Below are 19,104 nucleotides of genomic sequence, written 5' to 3'. Positions count from 1 at the left end.
AATCTGAGAAACTAAGGCATATAAAATAAAATTAGTCAGCATGATACTGCTTTATATGGTCAAGATAAAGGATCTATTTTTTTCTAAGTAACTACTGTAATGATTAAATATAAAGAAGAGCAGAAGCTTACGTCTCCAAACATGTTGGTGGAGATTTTTTTAAGCTTTTCACTTATCAAGTGCAGAAACTGTCTCATTATTTTATGTTAAGACCATTAATATCACTTTATACCAGTTAAGCGCGTTTAAGGTCCTAGTAAATTATTTCTTCTTTCATAGTATTGGTTATATGTAGGATTTCTTCTTAGTACTCAAAAGAAATAACGGGTAGTTTGGATAAGGATTGGTGGTTTTTTTACTTCCTCCGCAAAAGAGCTGAGGTTTTTGGCCGACTTTTGTGTGGAGGGGGGAGGCTGAGAGCAGAGAAAAAGGCTGTATATAGAATTATAGAATAGGCCTACACTAAAATTGTCCCTTGACCAAAGAGGATGGGGGCTGGGAGAAAGAGAGGTGAGGTGGATTAATTGAAGGGTAATAATGTCTGTGTAGTTTTTTTTTTTTTTTTTTTTAGTGTACAAACCCTTTTCTCGTCCCCCCCCCCCCCGCCCGTCCCCCTCCTTGTATGTGCTGGTACCTCTGGACCGTTCAGAAGCCATTTTAGAACTCAGGAAGCAAAATATGAGTTTCCACTTGTGCTTTTGCAGGTGTTGTGGTGGCAAGGATAACCTTTGCTCACTTGCCGGTGTGTTACCGTCCTGTTACTTAATGTCTTTGAGAATTAAAGACAGTACAGAAAATTCCAAACCCACATCCTAACACCTGAAGCTTGCACAATGTTTCTATGAGCAGATGGCAAAACATTTCACTGGAACCTTAATTTACCAAGTCAATATCCAGATCTGGAGAGTTTTTATTCTTTTGAGACACCGCTGAAGATCCATAATCGATTTTTTAAAAATCTATTCCGGGTAAAAACAAAGCAAAACAAAACAGAAGACCCCTTCTAGGTGCTTCTGCACGCCGCGGTCCCACCCAAAGGGCCGGCGGGCCTGCAATCTTTGTATTTCACGCCGAGGGTCTTTCCAATTGAACGTGCGTTTTCAGTCCCGGACTACTAGCAGTTTATAGGGGGAAGGTAACACCATAGGGCAACTTTCCGAATAGTCTAAGGGGCTGAGAAGCCTGAGGTGCATTCGCCTCCTCGCAGTTGGACGCGAGGCTCTGAGCCCGGCTGTCCTCAGCTGTCACGGGGGGAGGAGGGAGTGCTGGCATTGGCATTGGGCGTGGAGCTGCTCCAGCCGCCGCGCCGCGTCCCGCTGCCAGCTCACCTCTGCGGAGAGCTAGGCACTCACCGGCCAGCTTGCCCCTGCTCCCACGTCGCCCTCCGGCCCCAGTCCTCAGGCATAGGTCGCTGGAACCATCCAGTGGGATGGCCGCCTCCTCCGCGGGGACCGCTGCCTGAAGGCCAGGGCCGGGGACCCTAGCGGTCCCGGTAGCCCGCAGCTCCCGGGGCGCTGTGGCAGCGGCCGGCAGGCGCTGGAGCCCGCCCCCCCCCCCCCTCCCCCAGCTCCCGCCTCCAGCCCGCTGCGCGGTGCGCCGGCTCGCCCCAGCCGGCTGGCGCAGCAACGCACACACTCACTCCGAGGGCGCCTCCAAGGTTACCCGCGGGGTGGGGGCTGGGGCAGGCTCCGGCCACTGGCCTCCTCCGCTGCTTTCCTATTCCTGCGGCCCTTCCGCCGCTCCAGGGCGACCGGGATCCAAATCCCGAAGCAGAAAAGGCTCCAAAGTCCGGGGAGGGAAGTCGAGCTGGGAGGTAGACAGGCGTCCGGGTGGGGGGCGGCCTTAGTTGGCTGTGGGTGCCCAAAGAGCCGGGTCAAACGAGGTCGCGGCAAGAGGGGGCTGTGGCTCCGGCGGGCGCGCTCTGGGCCACGCAGCCTGGGCCGGGGGCAGCGCGCAGGGGGTTGAGGCAGCACCGAGGCGCCTGAGACGCCCCGGGCCCGCCGGGGGGCAGAGACAAGAGGGCGGCCAAACCTGCCGAGGAAACTAACTAAATAAAAGGAGACTGTTATTTAAGGCGCGGAAATTTGAAATATTTGGACAGGAAGAGAAAAGAAAAGAAACCTTAGCGAGGGAGGGGAAAAAAAAAAAAAAAACAACGCGAGCTAACGGTTTTGAAACTCCCCCACCCCCACGCCGGGCTTTTCTGCGCGCCCTGAGGGAGCTCTGGGCTCCAGCTTCCTCACTGGGGAGCCGGGAGCTGCCGTTTGGAGTCTGGAGAGTTTGTAAAGGACAGAAAGGATGTCTTCGCAGCCACTGCATAGACGGCTTGGGTTAGGTTGGCAATGGGCATAGCTTTACCCTGGGTCTCAGGCTGGAAGATTGTCTCCTGCCTCTCGGTAGGACCCTCCGTGGATCTGCTTTTTTTTTTTTTTTTTTTTTTGGCGGGGGGGGCGGGGGGGATCTGCCGTGTAAAATCAAAACAGTCTCGAGATAGCAAGACCGGAGCTTTACCCCCCCCCCTCCCACCCCCGGAGCCTTTTGATGAAGGTAGCTTAGGGCAGTGTGGAAGGCTGCGAGTACGACCCTTTCTCTCTCCAGCACTGATCTTCCAGCGCTTCTGGACTCTTAACTTCTGCCCCCGGCAAAAGCCGAAAGCACCTTTTTGGGAACTGAGATTTCGAAACCAGTTCTGGGCTACGGATTCCACAGCGTTCGTTTGATCAACAGGATAGGAAATTTTGTAATATTACCAATTGAATTGTTTTCCCGGGATGGAATACTTTTGTCTATTATTAGTCAACCAGTGTAATGCGTGTGCAGGAGGAGCTCATCACACCATTGTGAAATGTGCAATGTTGATCAGAAAAGTATTGATTCTCTACCGAAATATGGCAAAATGCAGTTTGCTCAGTGGCTCAAGGACTAGAACGTGGCCTGAGATCTGGCTAGTGTCCCCTCTTCTCCCAGGTGTAAGCCTGAATTCAGCGTTTCTGAGCAAAGGCTGAGCCCAAGTTTCCAAAAGTGGATGCGGGCACAGTGAAGAACTGAATCTGAGGGCGCATCCCTGCTTAAGTACCCTCCATCCTTTATATTGCGTTGTCTCTTGGGGGTCTGATCATCCTATCAATTTGCGCTTGTCTCTCCACTCCGCATATGAATTAAGTTCAGACCCTTCTCCACCTCAGCTCGATGTAAATTAGGTCCCATTAAACTCAGCAGCACCTTTTCTTCCCATCCTATACAATTCGCATGTCCAAAGTCTTGCTGACTATTGTCGACGTTTTTGAGAGATTGAATAATGGTTTTTCATATTTCCTAGAGAGGACCACAAAACTCATTTCTAAAATACTTAGATTAGTAAAGCTATTTCCTGCGAAGAGCCAGAGAGATATGGTGATGTTTTAATGCTTAGTAAATTTAGGCTAATGAAGAGAGAGAGGACGCTCCCGCTCCCCTTACTGTGCTCCAACCACCTAAGAACAAAGCAACTGTAGAAGTACTTCTGTTTAGCTTAATAGACACCCTATGCCTTTATATTTGAAATTTCTAAAGAGCGATTTTAATGCTGGGTCTTGCAAGTTTACGAAACTCCACTTTAAATTCAGAAACGTCCATCTTTACAGTTGAAACTTATAAGAAGTGTTTTTATTTTTTTTAGGAATAGCCTTTTGTTTTGAAAGTATTCAGCTTTCCCAAGCAGTGTATTTTGTATGCTGATTCTGGTTTTAAAATCCAAAACACAACACTTTTTTCTTCAAAACATCTCAATTTCTACTTTAAAAAAAAACTTTAAAATAAGTGTTTGAAGTTTAATATCATGTTGGTGTCAAAAATATATTCATTCAGTAATTTGTGGTTAGAGGGGGCAGAAGTTGAAGTCTTACTGCACTTAAGAAAGGTGAACTTCAGTGCTAAAGGGATTAAACATTTTCTTCTATATTCTTTTATATCATAGAAAATAAATTATTGAAAACCACTTGCCTGCGACCATTCCAATCCTTGTTAGGGCAGGCATCAGAAACATGTCCTTCAATAAACCTTGAAGTATTTTGTTCTTTTTGGACCCAGGGCAGGGAGCTTATAAAGCAGAGGGGGGAGCTTTCACATAAAACATCTTTGTTCATGTCGGAGATGATGAATAATGTATTTATAAATTTATAAATGGTAACTGCATTGAAATCCTTTGGCGAAATCTTTAATTAAAATTAGAGTAAGTAGTAGATACTGAACAATTATCTTTGAAATTTTATATTTCTATTTCATTCAAAATTTTTAATTTTTAGCTAAATGTATTCTTAAAAAGATTTTATGAGCCTTTACTAAAAAATTTTGTGGGAATCAAGTACCATATATAGAAGTGGCCTATTTACTTATTGTAAAAGTTTCTATGTTTATTATACTGCAGTTAAGACCCTTACATGTATACATAATTAATTATGACCCTTACATAATTTACATATTTTTTTCTTGTTGTATTTTTTATCCCCTAAAAATTTGTATTTGCATTATATTTTAGGACTTCACATTTTGTAATTTTACATTTCTGACATTCAGGGAGAAAAAGCTTGACAGTATACTTATAGTATAAATTTTGAGAAATATATTATTTAGCCAATTGTTTGACTTCGTGATTTTAAAAAATCAAACTAGTGGAAAGCACTTTCAGGGTGGCATTTTCTTTTAAAAAAGACTTTTAAAGTTAACATATATTTGTTTTCAGATCGCTACCTCTGAAACCTGTTTTTCAACTATTTAACTTGACTTTGAGAAAAGAGGAAGACTGAACATTAGGATAAATTCATAATGAAATAACTTCAGGTATGGTCTTCAAAAATGTTGTCCTTATTTTGTTGTATAGCAGAAATACTAGTCACCAAGTAAAATCTTTGGAGGGGAGGCATGAAGAAAGAAAGAAAAGAATAACTGAATCATCAATGGAATACGTCTAGTTTTTCAATTGGTCTATTTTCTCCAATGTCAAGATTTAATGCATCGTGATCTTTCAGTACACTTCTCCTTAGCGAGTGGCAAACTGTGTGGGAGTAATAGAGGAAATAACAGAAAAACATTGTCCTGTTTTGAAAAAGTGTTTAATTAGGCAAAAGAAGAGTCAGGACAAACCATTTTAAAAACAAAGTCTCTTAAGTTGGGTTTTGAGACTGGCAAAGGGAGAAGCAAGGAAAAAGTCAAGGAAAGATAACATATTCAGGAGAAAACCAAAGCTATTTGCAATTACATGTTAGAACTCAGGATTTTGCAGGTGAAAAAGATGTTGCTTAAATATATTCATAAACCTGTAATAAGATTTCCACTTAGCAGTTTGAGAAGATTTAACTAGTTGCTTAAAGTATGACAAAACTGAATTTTAACAAGTGATAGTAAAATAGGACAGCCAACCAGTTAGCTGACAAAATAGAAGGCACTGTGGGAGAGCCCTCCCCATATTCATTGCAAATTCGAAGCTCCCTCTGCCTGGTTTCCCTCCATCAGGCTAACGACCTCGTTCCTCCGGTAGAGCCTGGCCAAGTCACAGGCGGTGTCCCCCTTATGGTTCCGATGCCCCACTTTGGTGGCCGTGTGCTTCACAAGGAACTCCACCACAGGGAGGTGGCCTTCTTTGGCAGCCAAGTGCAAGGGCAGGTTCCCTTCATTATCCTCGATGTTAACATCAGCTTGAAACTCCAGCAAAGTCTGTAAAGTGTCCAGGAAACCTGCTCTGGCTGCATCGTGAATGACAGCGAAACCAGTTCGGTCTTTCAAATCGGGATTAGCACCTCTAAGTAGTAGTCTCCTGGCAATCTCGGGATTTCCAAGTTTCATAACCTAGGAGAGAAGAGAAAATGGGAGAATCCTTCAAGTGCTCCTACAGGAATATTTTAAAATAGCCATCTCTCTTTCTATTTATGTAAGCATTTATTTTAGGTGAAAGAGTGCTTGGGGAAGACCCACATGATGGGGTTTGAAGGGCTCAATTGCAGGAAAGAAGGTACTAGTAGGTAAAAGTAAAAGAGGGCTTCTAAAAATTGAGCTTCTATGATGTAATATCTTAAACAGGTCCAAAAACAGGATAAATTATCAATAAAATAGAACCAGTCCATCTTGTGTAAAATTCACCCACAACTCAGTTTTCTATCTCCCATAAAGAACTGTGTAATTCCATGAATTTATGAAAAGAAAAGAAATGGAATTTGGGAGTCTTCTGTTTGCTTGCTTATGCTCATAAAATACAAACCCTGGGGTATTAGTTATGAAAAATCAAATGTAGGTAAAATTTATTTTCTAAATAGCTACCCAAAAGAAATGAGAGTGAGATTCTTAAAATCCCCACAGAAGTGTTTCTACACACTAGACTCTATAACCCAGTATAAAAATGATCTATTAAAATACCAGATCTGATATTTTCTTAAATTATTAATTTTCACAAGTTCTCTCCAAATAGATATAGCTCAAATTTCCAAGTGTTTTTTTTAAATTTTTTTCTTTGCAAGTTATTTCATATTGGCTAGTAGGTGTATTCAGTGCTTAGAATCCTTCACTCAAAATTTTCAAATGTTCCTGATTATTAAGGTGTTAAATAAGCAACGGTTTTCTACATTGCTGGTGATGCTGATTTATCTAAAACTAAGTTCATGATACACCATGCATTAGATAGGAGATGACTATATGGCAACTGTTCTTAAAAAGAATACAACGGTCATCCTACTATATTACTTACTTTTTCTTAAAGTTCTGACTAGTGATTTTCAAGTGAGCAAGAAAGGAGAAAATAAGATATTTAATGTGTATTTTGGGACAGACAATTTTGTCTTGGGTTTGGGTGCATTTAATAATCAACTGGTGATGCCATCTTATTTCCTTTTGCAGTGATTATCAGATATTTAGGAGTAGCTATTTGTAAACTGCCAACATTTTAAAAGTCAGAATGTGGTATTAAAATTTGCTATCAACATACAAATAATTCACATGATAAAGACTTATCTACTATTGTTTGAATACATTTCACCCTAATAGGGATCTCTGTTAGGCTCTCATAATTATAAAATGTCTTGTAGAGCAGCATGCAATTATACAACACATACAATTTAGTTGTGAAAAAAAGTGTAGTCTCATTAACATGCCAGAAAATAGTTCAGCATTTTAACTGGTTTCATTTATATTTAGGTATATTCATAATAATCTAATTTATAATAAATAGATACATAGTAGACACTGAAATGTTTGTGAAATTAAATATAATACACTGGGAAATACATACAAAGATGATCCACCTCTTTAAATTGTGTGTTTGAAAAATAATTACAAAGTAAGTAATAAAATATATTTAGAATGAATAATATTTTATAAATGCAAGCTATATAGATGGCCAAGATATTAAACTTCCCTGTTGATAAAACCCTGCTGACTTAGCCCTTCCTTTGGGGTAATGGTAAAAATTATACATAATTTTTTTTGAGAATTAAAAAAATATATACTTTTGGTTAAATATTAGCACAATCTAATTTTTGCCACAACTACCTCTAAAGATTTAGTCACATTTAAGGACCTGCACTGGGAAGAATAAGGGCAGATACCTTGGATCTTTGTAAAGCAAATGTGCGATTAAGGCCTTTGATATTACCCTGATTGAAAAGCTTACACCCTTGGGGGGGGGGGGAAGCTTTTGCAATGGAGTTAAGTGAACATAACTGTAGAAGAAAATTTGCCATCTTTTACAGAAAATAATAGTAACATTGGAAATTGTTTTGAAAGAAAGTTCTTTCTTGAGTTATGACACAACTTCAGAGTCAGGATTATACATACTGAAAATAAACCTTGAGACTCCTGTTTGTGTGTGTTTCATTATATGTTCTAGGATTAAGCCACAATAAGTGGGTGTTAGTATCTTGATAAGTGTACTTAATATAAACAAGATTGCAAAGTTGTATTAAAAATGTCAAAACTTTTTTTTGTCAGTATTAATCTCTCAGCCTTCCTGTTCGTCAAAAGTCCTGTAAGATCTTATTCTGAACATGGGTTAAGTTGCTCATTCCTTGTGAGATTTATAAAATCTTGGATTTTTCAATAGGAAACTTTTCAATATATTAAATTCGTAGCATTGCTGTCATCATCAAACCTATTAAAAACTACTAGGTGGACAAAGAAAAAAAATCCTTATCTCACAGAATCTACCTGAAATAACAAGATAAATAATTTAGTATCTACGCATAAACCTCTTTAATACTGACATTTTTGCAAGGTCAGTATATTCTGATTTAAAATGTACAGACTGAACTTCGTCTGTTAATAGTGTATCTCCTGCCACTTAAATTTCTAATTCTTGTAACTAAAACAAAGCACTCTAAAACCTTCTCCCCAAAGGATTTTCAAAAACAGCTTCAAATGTTGCATTTCCAAACAAGCATTGTTCAGAAGAGTACCATCAGGAGTCTGATAAAGCAACTATTTAAGACTACTTTGCCATTTTTCTGTTTCTAACCATTCCAACTAAGTTACATGATAACTAACGTCCATAGGAGGAAAAAATTATCAGGTACAATACTTGGTAGCTGGACATATTTCATTTCTTGCTTGTAATCTAATTAACTGAAAATTAGAACATACCACCGCATGACCGCAGAGACAAAAATACTACAAACTGAGCTCTGATTAGAAAATTCAACTTTTTATTCCTCCTTAATCCAGAATGGGTGGATGGTATTACATTAACTATGAAATGTACATCCTGTCCCCGTGTCCAGGCCACCTAGTCCAAACGAGGAAAGGTCGTTTGTCAAAACTTGAAGCATTTGAAGGAAAAACACCCTCACCAGTAGTCAAGAAAATTAACGTTAAAGTCAATTATTGGAGCAAAGTACGGAAACCACTAATAGCAGTGTATTTACTTCAAATAATAATCATAATAGTGTGTTTACAGAGCTGTCTTACACACACACACACACACACACACACACACACACACACACACCCCTCGGCGCTTCTGGGACTCCTTTTAAATCCTTACCGTCACAAAAACATTCCAAAAATTAAGACCAAACCTAGAACCCACTTGATATCGAGGATGTTATTGAATTTGACGAGTTCGTTCAAAGTACGTCATTTTGGAGAGTTGGATCCACTTAAAGATATAAAATATGGCAACCAACTAGGCTTAAAAACAGTGAAATTTTGTACCCCCGAAAGCTTTAAAGCCGTTATTCCAGAAACCCGGGTCACGTAGGCAACATTGTTGACCTGTTTTCCCCACCTCTCTTGATACCAACCTGCAGCGCAGTCCTTCCAAATCCATTTTGTGCATTGACGTTTACATTATTTTGCAACAAACTAGTAAGTTGCTCTAGGTCCCCCCTGGCAGCTGCGGACGCCAACTCGTTCCCCCAAGGCTCGGCCATTCTTTAGGGTCCTGACGATCGGGAAAAGATGAATTAGTTGTTTTTCTTTTTTCCCCTTTCCTTTGCTCCTAACCAGGCTGCATGATGGCATCGGAGACTGACAGAAGGACTGGGATGGTTAATCTGGAGTAGAGCTTGGTAGTAAATACTAGTAAGATCTGCCTGCCAAAAGCCCGCCCCTCGATTCACACGTGATTATTCAGCAAAACTGAGCCATTGGAGAGGGGCTCCGCTCCTTGCTTTTTAGCTTAACCCCTGTGAAGAATTCTGGTGACTCAACAGAAAGACACACAGACACACATATATTCCTGGCAAATTACTCTGGACGTAAAATGTAAGCAGATCTGTCACGTACCTACACTAAAGATCTCTGGGAGAAATGTGTGCGGAGACTTAAGGGACTAGATCAGGGCAAAAAACACCGCGGAAGAAAAGACATTTCGGGGGAAAGAAAAGGCACTAACCCACCCTTGTTCACGGTGGTGACTTGAGCCGAGCGAGCCAGAACCGCTGGGGCAAGTCCTCGGAGGGGCTCGGTCTCCATCCGTCTCACGCTAGGGGTAGTCCTGAGTCCTCCTCTGCAGGGAGAGCGCCGCGGCGGCTGGATGCTGACGTGCTCCGGAGGGTTAAAGACGATCGCCAAAGGCAAACGGGAGTAGCAGTTCCGTGGCCCTCAAGTTACAGGTCGTAATGACTCGTCAGTGGCCACGGCTTCTCAGGAGGATTCCTTATTCGCGTTCGCGCCGAACTGCAAGCTAACGCCGTGTGGGAATGCTTCGTAGCCCGCCCGCCGAGCTGCCGCAGCCCCGCGGAGCCTCAGAGGCCGTGGGAGCCAGGCTCGGAGCGCGTCTCCGGAGGCGGCCGGGCGCGCGGCGGGCCCCGGGCAAGTCGGTCATGCCGGCCCCACCAGGTCCCGGGACTCCCAGCAGCGTGAGGAAGGGAGCTAGCGTTGCGGGAAGCTTCTATGGGGCTCGGGCTGCTAGGGCAGCGCGCTGCAGCATCGCGACTGCACAGGGCAGCCCACCGGTAACTTCCCGCCTACGACCGAACCAGTTCAGACTTCCCACTGTAGAGGCTCATTGAGCTGCCGCCGTCGTCTTTTTCTTCCTTTCCCAGTTTTCTGGGGGGGGGGGGTCTCCGGAGATTGGGAGCGTCCAGAGAAGCGCAGGCCAAGGTCTGAGTATGGGGAGTCGCCACAATGCTAGAGGACAGCCAGTCTTGCCGCCGTGTCGGCGAGAGCCCAGCGGCTCCGACACCCGGTGCCACTTCGCCAACCTCTCGCGGTCCCCTGGCCTGTGCCCCCAGCCCGTGCCGCCGACAGGGCAGCAGCCGCCAGCTAGCTGTGCCCTGGAGCCGAGCCGAGGAGCTCTGCTTCCTCCTGAGCCGCAGCGCTCCCAGTGACAGTTTCTTTTGTAGCTGGTCCCCCCCAAATCGCCGGTCCCTGCTCTCTTCACCCCTAGAGACACTTGAGCGTTGTCCCCCTTTCAGCTCTTTTCCTTTCCTCCCTCCCTGGCTTCTTTTTTCGCTCAAACAATTGCTGCTTCTGTTGCCGCTGCAGAGACGGTGCCGGTTTCTTCTCTCTTTTTTCCGATCTCATCAGCTTTTTTTGAAAAGAAAAAAATTGAGCGCTTTTTGAGTTGAAAAACCCGCCCCCATTTTAACGGCAGAGTTTTAAGGAGGCTCCGCGGAGTTGCCGCGCCGCGGGAGCGGGAAGGCCGGGCACCGCCCACTCCCCGCCCACTGCCCAGGAGGCGCTCGCGCTAGCAGCTCGCCTGGCTCCGCCCCCAACCCGCGCCCTTCCTCCAGCCTCCTTGCTCCCCACCTCCCTCCCAGCGTCTCCTGCACTGGTTCCCACCCGCCAGCCCCGCGGCCAGTCCCCAGCTGGAAAGGAGTTCTGCTTGGTGTAGCCGGGTTTGGCCTCCCCCCGCTGGCGGGCGGGATGGAGTCTGCGACACTAAACCTCGGACTCCCGGGGCCCGGCGGGGGCGGGTGAGGGGGGAGAGGCTTGTTAATTAAGACGGCTGCAGAGAGCCGCAGGGCCTTAGAGGCTCGGCGGTGCTGGCTGCTGGAAGGCGGAGAGCGAGCTGGCGCGAACCAAGTCTTTCCCGGCCCTGGCGGGGCAGGCCGGCTCGCCTTCGTGCTCCCCCGCTAGGCTCTCGAAGTTCGGGCGGCCAGGCCCAGGGCTGCCGCCGCCTCCTCTGGGGCGCGCACGGTGTAAACTCCGCAGCCTTCTCAGTACCGGGCCTTGGTCTCGCACCTGCCAGACCAACTCCCGTGGTCCTGGTGGGCAGAGGTGTCCGTGGAGGGGTGGAGGAAGAGACCCAGACTGACAGCGAGAACAGTGTTCAGAAAAACCAAAAGCCTTCACACACTGATTTTTACGAAAACCGAAGACATGGTGTAAGGAGGAAATCATGACGAACTCGGAGGACTTAATGTTCCAAGGGAAGAGAACCAATGAAATATTCCGTTTCTTCGGGAAAGGGAGAAAAACAATTAACTTTAAAGGCAAATTTACACTAATTCTTGGGAAGGGTTTTCTATCAAGGCCATTTCTTTATTGCCTAGGTTCTCTTTTACTACTTAGATGGGGGCTTGGGGTTTTTTTGGGGGGTGGTTAGGGTGTCTGAATGTAAAGGAGTAAATAGTCTCTTCCCCAATGGTTTATTTCAGTCATGTGAGACACCAGTTGTCTGTACTTTTAACTTCCTCTTTAAGCTATGTAAGATGAATTTACTACTGGTTTCTATATATATTTTTTGCCCTTAAAAACATGCAACACGGTTACATGGTGCACCCAGTGGTCAAAATGAAACCAAGCAAAAAATGACAAGTGGTCTAATTACAGCCGGCCTCTAGCAAGCATATCCTCAAGCAACATCTGTACCCAGTTCCTTGAAGAATAATGAGAGTATTAGCAACAAAACACACCAGAAACATCTGTGTGATCTCTAGCAAGAGACTGGCTAGGACGTAGATTAGCAGTCTTTTCTTTAACAGAATTGTTGAGGAAAAAAATAACTACAGCTCTTTTCTTAGGCAACTAAACTTGAATTGTGAGTCAAGTATGTACTACAACACCAGAAATTAACTCCTCTCATTTCTTACGTACATTTAGATATTTCAAATTTATAGTTGCTTTTTAGTATTTATTTTGGTTTCTTGCTAAGAAAAGATATTGCAATGAGGAAGAATCTTAAAGTGCACTCATTATGTATAGATATATATGTGTTATTTCTGTGAAATACTTTTGGCTAAATAACAGTAAATAAAATTTATGATAATTTAAGATGCATACAGAGTTGGATTAAGATTTTTGGGGGTCGTAAGCACTGGAAAGATTTTGATGTCCCATCCCACCCCACCTCATATGTAAATAAAAACAAAGCCAAAAAATAAGAGTAAAGAAGTCCAATAAAATTCTGATTTTTCCCCTGATGACTATTTCAGTGCTTTTGCTGAAATACTAAATTCTTTAAGGAAGTCTTTGTTATTTTTTTACTCTGGCTTTGCTGGTGTCCTAAAGCATATACTCAGTCTGCTTATTGTATAAACCACAACTGGCATCACAGAGGTTCCAGCCTTAGTTCAGAGAGCATAGGTAAGCACTACAAAGTAACTCCAATGAGAATCTAGTTTTTATTAAGTGCTAGTTCATTGAAGTATATAGAAAGGTGAGTATATCTCTGCCTTTAATAATTTGACATTCTAACATGGTATATGAGAAAGATTCACAGTTAAGCATCTATTATATTGAAACCAGTGGTTTCACTTTTAGCATAATAATGACATGTCTTTCAAATACTGGAAAAGAGCCTTTATAGTTGGATATTAAATACTAACAGTTATGGAAATCTTTTTCCCCAGCAGTTCATACTCATTTTAAAGAGCTTATAGAAATATAATTTATCAAATTATTTTGTTCTTTTCCTCATTGACTCAATTATGTGGTTTCTGAATGATTAGCTTATGGAAATGTGTATGTGGTATCTATAATTTCTTTACTAGTATCAAAGTCTTTGTTGTGTTCATAGACCCAACAGAGGTCGAAAACAGACTGCTACCCTCAGGGATCTTTTTATCATTTCATAATTGGGACTTTGCCATTTTATTTCTGAGTTTCAGTAGGCTTTCTTATATGGGTACTCCAACCCACTTATGAAAGTCAATTTGTAAAGTAAGAAAATAAATGCCCAGTAAGAAACTCAAAAGCTTAAATATAATAGCAATAATTAATATATGTATATTGTTTCATGGTTATGATACATGATGCACAGATTATTTAATCTTCACAACTCTTAATTAAATATGGTAATTATCCCCATTTTTTTCTGAGTTAAATATGGTAATCATCCCCATTTTGCAGGTGAAGGAATTGAGGCTTGTTAGAGTTTGTGACTTCAAGCCAGTAAGTAGTGGGATATAGGATTTGGACTCAGATCTTGAGCCCAAATCTTATGCCTTTCCTGTTAGTTAAGAGTCCAGGATCAGACACTAGCCTCCTAAAGAACATCAAATCATTAGATGAAATATATTTTTGATTACTCAACTGTGGATCTAACTCTGTAGTAATCTTCTTATGAATTACATTAGAAGTGAGTAGTATGGTTAAAAAGCTTGATTAACTTAGCCAAAGGGTTAAGGTTAACACCACCAGTAATAAGTTATGTTGATATCATGTGCCCTGATAATACTTGATGAGGGCATATCACTTCTGTGGTATTCTTCCTCCCAAATCCATAAACAGTATAATTCTGACAAAATTTTAGACAAACCCAATTTGTGGGATTCTAAAATTCCTGACCACTACTCTTCAAAAGTCAAGATTGAGAAACTATCAGATTGGAAGTGGCTAAAGAAACTTAGGAAATAAATTTAATATGGAAATAAATGGCTATATATAATGTATTCTGGATTGGACCCTGAAACAGAAAAAGGACATTAATGTAAAAATCCAAAGAGCCTCTAGAATTTGATTAATAGTATTATACCAATGTTAATTTCTTAGTTTTGATAGCTGTACCATGATTATGTAAGGTGGTAACATTAGAGGAAGCTGGTAATAAGGTAAGGAAGGTAAATAAATATAAATCTAAAATTATTTCAAATGAAAATTCAGCAAAATAACTACAAATAACCTTTATCACATATATTTGAAAGGAAGATAAAATAAAAATTCCTTTTAAAAAAGTAATGGTAAGATCAAAGAACATGGAGATTCTAGAAAAAGATCTATGTTTGAATTAGGCCGCTCCATGAGTTAATGCAGTAGATCAACTATGAGAATGGATAGATTAAAATTATTTTCGTTTGCTCATGCTTACATACAATCACTATATATTTTTATTGTCTCAGTTTGTGACAGTGAAATGAAATTGTTTCTAAGAAAAGAATTCTGGAGAAATGAAAAATGAACTATTTTTAATTCAATATTTTTCTTTCATTTTGTTTTCTGCAGTGGACAATTACTCTGGATGCTATGTACCAAATCATGAATAGGTAGGTCATAGGGAAATGTACAAACTTTGCTACATGGAGGGTGAATTGCAGGGATGTAACCAGGTTAAGTGGAAAGAGCACTAGTTTTGACCTAGCCTTGAATACTAAGTATGTCACTTTGTAGCATGACTTTGGGCAAATTCTTAACTTCTCAGAGCAGTTTTTTATTCTGTAAGATGGTTGTTGTGAGAATTAAATGAGATAAGATGTGTAAAATATGTGTACATACTAGATATTCAATTCAAAAGTATTGGTTGTTATTATGTACTCAATACTTTGCTATATATGAATTATGGTAGATATAAAAACACACTGGATGAAATGGCTTGTAATCTCAAGGAACTTTCAGCCTCTGGGGAGAGATTAAAACATTAATATATGAAACAATTAGAGAAAAAAGTTACAGAATTTACCAGACCATTATATTCTGTTGTAAAGACAGTAAAAGCAGTGATTAGAAAGCAGAAGAATTCTTGTTGGCCTGTTTTATGAAAGAGGTGGGCTTCAGAAAAACATTTAGGAATTGGTATACAGAGTAATAGCATCTAATATGTTTGGAGAGCTTTACAATTTCTGAAAAGTTTTCACAAGCATTATATCACTCAATATCCACAATTACTCTATAAGTTTTATAAGCCTCATTTTAGACATAAAGACATGGAGACTTGGAGAATTTTTTTTTTTTTTTTTTTTGTTAAGGGGAAGAATTAGATCTGAAGCCTAGTAATGCTGTGAAATCTATGCTCATTTTGTAAAAATATTTTCCATTCATTCTCATGATTGTTTTCTTATCCCATGCAACAGTCATGTCAGAAAATTAAGTCAGAGAGTCTAAGTGACCCATCCAAGTTCTCCCAGCTAATTAGCTGGGAAGGCAGTACTAGAACCCATATACCTGCATGTGTAGGGTATTCTTTCCATCTTTCTACATTACCACATCATTTTAATTCCCAGATGGAGAAAAGGGAGGGAGAAAGGGACGAGCACTGGATTTGAATGGGTTCTGCAGTATATACACATGCCATCACAGAGGAAAAACCTCCAACTTTTCAGGGCTGCATTATTCTTGGCCATGTAACTAGAGACAATTATTTACCTACCCTGTGCTGAGAATGAGGTATATGAATGGGACAACTGAATTGCCACACTTAAATTGCTGGTTCTGTGTTTCACCTCATGATTCACATTTGTGCTTTATTTTGAAATTACTTCCAATGGGATGGCAATTAAACAAGATGTTTCAATTCATGTGACTATGGAGGGTTCTATTCCTTATCTAGCTAATTCTGGTCTAAATACAGATTATTGCATGAGAGTTGTAGGCCAGACTATTTTCACTTAAGGGAAACACAGAATAAACCTAGATCTTTAGAACACCATAGTGCTCTTCTTTGTGTTCAGGGAATACAAAGAGCTAGGCCTTGTTCTAAATGGTGATTTCACTAGTATCTACTTTACAGCACAAAATCAGCAATCTTACTTCACTCTTTCAGGGCTTTATGCACTTTCCAAGGCAAGTCATGCTCTACCATAGTCTAGAAGATGATATTTACTCAAGTCAAACATATCCCACTGTCACTTTTCCTACAGCCATGATGACAATTACAAACGGTCACACTTCATTACATAGCCTTTGAGTATTCTTGTCTCAAAGCCTGTCAACTTCTGACCATAAACTGAAACTTTTAGTAATTGGTAAGTATTTTAATATAATTTCTTCACTTACGGAATTATTTAAATGGACTATTCAAAGCTGGACTCAAGGTTTCCCCATTTGTAAGATGTTGCTTCAGGTCCAAAAAATAAATGTTATGCTGTAGGAATAGAAAAGTTTTTATTTCTCATAACTAACAAAAATGCTCATCTTTTTCTTGGGGTCGATAGTCTCACCTTTCTCAGCTTCCATGTTTCCCCCATATCTATCTTGGGAGTCTGGTTACCTCTGTGTTACTGAGAATCTGAGGATGCAGGTGTCAGGGGACTTGGGTTTGAGTGTGACAGTGTGTAAGCAGGTTTTGACAGTGAGGTTGAGCCTAAAAGACTGTATATGAAATTGTATTTTGGTGAGACTTTGTTAGAGAAAATGAAATTTATGAAATGCTGTTTGTAAAACGGGTTGTGAGAGTGTCGAATTGGTTTGTGGGGCTTGATGTGTATTTATGTAACTATGTAACCTCGTAAGGCTCAGAATCTCATCCCCGCCCCAGCCAGCGGGGGGCAGTATCCCGAGGCCTTTGCTTAATTCCAAACCGGAATAACCTGTTGCGGGACTTCAATCTCCCGCAGTTGCTAGTTGGCGTCGCCGCCTGCGGCGCGCGGATCCCCGTCTGGTAGTCGCGCGCCCAGAGCTTGACAGGAAAGCAGTCACGTGGCAGCCGCAAAGCAGTGCTTTGCGACCTCGATGACAGGCAAAATGTGCGACAGCTGTGGCGCCGGCCAACCAGGGGCGGAGGCGGCGGCCAGGGAGGAAGCGGAGGAGGTGGAGGCGGCCGTGGGGTTCGCCCGCCTGCTCGTTCGCGTGGTTTCCCCGCCCCCGCCGGTTTCACGGCCGCTGAATAGAGGCGGGTGCGCGCTGTCGTAACCTGTCCTCATCCTGGCCAGCGACAGGAAGACCAGACCGGCATCTAGACCAGCCTCCCTGTCAGGACAACTGCGGCGCGGGCTCCAAGGGGCTCAGGCAGGCGGCCCGGGCGCCTGAAGGTTACTGAGTGCATGAGCGCCTAGCCTCCCGCGCTGCCCCGCCCGCCGGCCCGCCGGCCCGCCCGCCGGCTCGCCTGCCAGCCCCTCGGCGCCCGGCGGCGGCGGCGGCGGCGGCGGCGACGGCCGCAGGAGGCGCCGTTTCCCTGCCAGGTGCGCGCTTCGCTCCCGGAGCCGCGGAACTCGGCGGCCGCCATGGCGTCCAACATGGACCGGGAGATGATCCTGGCGGATTTTCAGGTGAAGTATCTGGCCCTGTTCCTCTTCCACCTCCAACTTCATGGGTTCCTGGTGCCAGAAGGGTTGCCTCTTCTCAGGGTTTGTTTGAGCACTGCAGTGGTGTGTGGTTTGGGCTTTTGTATGGTACGTGGCGCGCGCGCGTGTGGGGTGTGTGTGTGTGTGTGTGTGTGTGTGTGTGTGTGTGGTACCATCCGGGAACGTGTCGGGGGTGGGGGGAGGTGAACCATCCGGGAACGTGCAATTCATATGCTGGGTTGGGTGTTATGTACGGATTTGTAGGGTGAGGGGTGTTAATAATAGTTTAGAGTATGTGTGTGGACTGTGTGTAATGTTTTCTGTATTATGTAGAGAACAGGTAGAATTTGGGAGTATTCAGTGTGGGGCTTTTAAGTATGGGGTATTTTGGGTCAGGAGTTTTGGGTTGTTACTTGAGAGTGTGCTGTATGGAGTGTGGGTGTGGAGAGCGTGGTGGTGTGGGTGTGGTGTATTGAGGAGAGTAAGAAAAAGGAGAAGGGGGTGGTGGTGAAGGTAATGGTGAGGGTATGGTCTTTTTCAAGGAGAAATAAACATTTGAGACTTTGATGCCATGTTGGAATCTTTGGAGGGTATGAAGATAAGGAGGAGGCAAATAGCATATACCATAGTATCTTTGCAGTGAATTCATAAGCTTAATAAATTACCAATTCATATTTGCGGATTCCCCTCTCCTCCAGATTTGAATTGTTTGGTTGGTGTCTTAATTCCAGGAATAATTTAAAGGATAAGCAAAGGTTATTCCTTTACTTAGCCCAACTGTAGTTACACTAATATATAAGTATCTTAGGGAGGCCCTTTGAAAGTAGAGTTGTACCTCATGAAAGACCTGGAGTTAGAGCTAATATCCTGTGAACTCCATCTTTGCCTTTTGATGTATGATGAAAAAATTATTGTAGTGAGATATTTTTAACCAATCATTTTGGGATTAATTTAGAAACTACTGTTATGTATAGATAGACTTTTCATTCTATAATACTGTCATCGCACACCATGGTTTAACACTAGCACAGCAGGTGGCATTTTTTCTTAATGAGATTTTGTTGGGTTTCTCTTCTCCCTCTTTCTCTGATTTTTTAAAATTTCCTTATTTTTACAACTTAATATTGTGATAGTCATTTCCAGAGTTTGTTCTTTATCTTACCCGGTTACCAGATTTATTGGGAATATGGATGTATCTGTATTTGATTATACTGTAACTTCCAAACTCAGACAGAAAGAAGTGTTCTGAAAATAAAAGTTGACC

At 42.4% G+C, this 19,104-nt stretch overlaps 2 protein-coding genes across 5 annotated transcripts in view; one reads left to right on the top strand and one right to left on the bottom strand.

The window, feature by feature from the left end:
• Positions 1-5,076: 5,076 nt before the first annotated feature.
• CDKN2C (cyclin dependent kinase inhibitor 2C) lies at positions 5,077-11,072 on the bottom strand. Of its 2 annotated transcripts, none has more exons than XM_030326928.1 (3): positions 9,854-11,072; positions 9,261-9,400; positions 5,077-5,823 (listed from the first exon to the last, which is right to left on the bottom strand). In XM_030326928.1, the coding sequence occupies exons 2-3, from the start codon at positions 9,387-9,389 to the stop codon at positions 5,446-5,448; spliced, it is 507 nt and encodes a 168-aa protein (XP_030182788.1). In that variant the 5' UTR covers positions 9,390-9,400; positions 9,854-11,072; the 3' UTR covers positions 5,077-5,445. The 2 variants fall into 2 exon arrangements, with proteins under 2 accessions (XP_030182788.1, XP_030182787.1); XM_030326927.1 differs by having other exon boundaries at positions 9,858-11,072.
• Positions 11,073-17,719: 6,647 nt separating this feature from the next.
• FAF1 (Fas associated factor 1) overlaps positions 17,720-19,104 on the top strand; it is a 529,019-nt gene continuing 527,634 nt past the window's right edge. For 2 of the 3 annotated variants that reach the window (XM_030328134.1, XM_030328133.1), the window contains exon 1: positions 17,721-17,825. The gene's annotated coding sequence lies outside the window, so the exon portion shown is untranslated. Of the gene's footprint in view, positions 17,826-19,104 lie in introns of all 3 variants that reach the window. The other variant, XM_030328128.1, reaches the window with a different exon arrangement.

Source organism: Lynx canadensis, chromosome C1 (genome assembly GCF_007474595.2).
Source record: "Lynx canadensis isolate LIC74 chromosome C1, mLynCan4.pri.v2, whole genome shotgun sequence".
Classification (NCBI taxonomy): Eukaryota; Metazoa; Chordata; class Mammalia; order Carnivora; family Felidae; genus Lynx; species Lynx canadensis.
The sequence above is the reverse complement of the archived record's forward strand: the minus strand, read 5'-3'. Positions and strand labels throughout refer to the sequence as shown.

Bases quoted from the DNA above. Each gene is read 5' to 3' on its own strand.
- CDKN2C (XM_030326928.1), bottom strand. From the start codon at position 9,389: ATGGCCGAGCCTTGGGGGAACGAGTTGGCGTCCGCAGCTGCCAGGGGG. The intron at 5,824-9,260 runs GTTGGTATCAAG...CTTCTCTCCTAG, and splicing joins TTGGAAGGACTGCGCTGCAG to GTTATGAAACTTGGAAATCC.